The sequence below is a fragment of the Sorghum bicolor genome, chromosome 10, assembly GCF_000003195.3.
Source record: "Sorghum bicolor cultivar BTx623 chromosome 10, Sorghum_bicolor_NCBIv3, whole genome shotgun sequence".
Classification (NCBI taxonomy): Eukaryota; Viridiplantae; Streptophyta; class Magnoliopsida; order Poales; family Poaceae; genus Sorghum; species Sorghum bicolor.
Window position 1 is genome coordinate 16968589 of NC_012879.2, and position 2708 is coordinate 16971296.

At 46.9% G+C, this 2708-nt stretch overlaps 1 protein-coding gene across 1 annotated transcript; it reads left to right on the top strand.

Moving 5' to 3' along the window:
* Positions 369 to 1763, top strand: LOC8072841 (peroxidase 1). Its single transcript, XM_002436889.2, has 2 exons — positions 369 to 716; positions 807 to 1763. Exons 1-2 carry the CDS (start codon positions 489 to 491, stop codon positions 1572 to 1574), a joined length of 996 nt encoding a protein of 331 aa, XP_002436934.1. The 5' UTR covers positions 369 to 488; the 3' UTR covers positions 1575 to 1763.

A 2708-nucleotide genomic window follows, 5' to 3' on the forward strand; every position in this document is an offset into this window, starting at 1 on the left:
TAACGTCCATAAAACTGGTAATACGTATACGAGGTAAATAGAAATCAGTAAAAACAAATATATATCGCAAAGAACCTGAAAGAAAATGCTATGCACGCACGGTAACTGGCCTCACCAGCTCCGTTTTTAGTTTTTCTTTTCTGTGAGCTCTCTTCATTTTTATTAACGCGTACGTCAATGCCTAACTTCATTATGCTCTTCGAGGACATTACAATGAGAAGGGATTGACGAAGTTAGCACATGGGACGCCTACGCAGGACCAGGCTGTTACAGCAAGTGAGCAACAACGTACGCAACAGCCACACACCACGTCGATCGCCACTATCGTCGTCGTCATAGCAGCCCACCAGTGCGTCTATAAATACAGGGAGTTGAAAGGACATGTCCATTCCATCCGAGATTACTTAACAAAGCTAGAACATTCTTGCTCTACCCGCATCACATAATTTCCTCTGAGCCTGCCACTGTTTTAACACCGATCCATCAGCATGGAATTCAAGTCTTGTCTAGTACCGCTGCTGCTCCCTACTATGGCCCTGCTGCTTCTCGCTTTTGGCAGCTCGCCCGCGGCGGCTCAGCTGCAAGTCGGCTACTACAGCAAGACATGCCCGAACGTCGAGGCCATCGTCCGCAACGAGACGGCGAAGATCATCGGCGCTGCGCCCAGCCTCGCCGGTCCACTTCTCAGGCTCCATTTCCACGACTGCTTTGTCAGGGTAGGTGTCGTCGTCGCAGTAGCCAGATTTCAGTTGATCATTGTTATATGTACTTATGTAGCAGTACTTACAGAAACATCTGATTTCCAGGGTTGTGACGCCTCAGTCCTGCTGGAGTCCAACGGGGGCAACAAGGCCGAGAAGGACGCCAAGCCGAACAAGAGCCTGCGGGGCTTCGGTTCCGTGGAGAGAGTGAAGGCCAAGCTGGAAGCCGCCTGCCCCAACACGGTTTCCTGCGCGGACGTCCTCACCCTCATGGCCCGCGACGCCGTCGTGCTCGCCAGGGGCCCTTCCTGGCCTGTCGCACTCGGTAGGCGAGACGGCAGGGTGTCGAGCGCCACGGAGGCGGCCGACCACCTGCCTCCTGCCTTCGGGGACGTCCCGCTGCTCACCAAGATCTTCGCCGCCAATGGCCTCGACGTCAAGGACCTCGCTGTCCTCTCCGGCGGCCACACCCTCGGCACGGCGCACTGCGGGTCCTACGCCGGCCGGCTATACAACTTCAGCAGCGGCTACAGCGCGGACCCATCCCTCGACAGCGAGTACGCCCACAGGCTCAGGACGCGCTGCAAGAGCGCCGACGACAAGGCCACGCTTTCCGAGATGGACCCCGGCAGCTACAAGACCTTCGACACCAGCTACTACCGCCAGGTCGCGAAACGGAGGGGGCTCTTCCAGTCCGACGCCGCGCTCCTCGCAGACGCCACCACTAGGGAGTACGTCCAGCGCATTGCCACCGGCAAGTTTGACGACGTGTTCTTCAAGGACTTCGGCGAGTCCATGATCAAGATGGGCAACGTTGGCGTGCTCACCGGTGCTCAGGGGGAGATCAGAAAGAAGTGCTACATCGTCAACTAACTAGTTGTTATACTACTAAAGCTTCTTTTTTTTTACCACAACAAATTGTAGTCTGTGGTACATAAGTTCATGCACGTATGTCTGTATTATTAATCAGTTTATTATGTTAATTAATTTAGTTGGTGTGATTATATATATTCATGTGTTGTTAAGGGCACTCTTAATATAGAAACTATTTTGTAGTTTGTATAATCAAAGATCGTGTACCAAAAAACAATTCTTCCCAGTGCAGATTTTTCCGTCTAAAGTCCAAGTAAAAATCAAGCAATCTTCTTCCTTCCCTTAATCGAATCCTCTGTGCCATAAACCCCACGCGCGCTCTCAATGAATCACGAGGAGCGAGAGACAAACCATGTAGAGCCACGTTGTGGGCGCGTGGTATGTAGAGGATCAGCCAGCATTCTCTAGAGCGCCTCGATTCGTGCATAGACAATGTTTCCTCTTAAGAAATGGTTTCTTCCCTTTTACCACTCTCTTTTGAGGAAATAGGCTGTCACATCACATCAGCAAATTGCGTACTTATTATGTGATAGTGTAATTAATGTTTATAAAAAACTCTACCATGTTATCGAATAGAAATCGGACAGCCTATCATTATTTGCTTATGTAGCCCATTATAAGTACTCCCTCCATACCAATAAAACAAGTCGTTTTGACAAGATTTGGGTCAAACATTGAGAATATAAATCATGAATAACTTTTAAGTTGTTGAGTTTGAAAATTTGCAAACCATATGAATAGATTTGTCATGAAAATACTTTCATAAAAATATATTTATACCACTTTTTGATAAAATATTTTTATAAAAATAAAATATCAAAGTTGGACTTTGGAGACCGTGCCATTGTCAAAATGACTTGTTTTATGGGTATGGAGGGACTATGGATATAGAACTTGCATTAATTAATTGATATATTATCATAAACAAGTGTTGAATGGTAACCCATTATTTTTATTAATTAATGGACATAGTATCATTATTTGCTTATGTAGCCCATTATTTATAATGGTTATTGTACGTAAAGCTTGTCATCATATGAGTTATATGTGAGCAATTTTGAGAAAGTGGTTCAAGAAAGTCGTCCCAATGCTCCAAGTTGTGAGATGTACTGCTGAGTACGTGGTAGTAGTCTC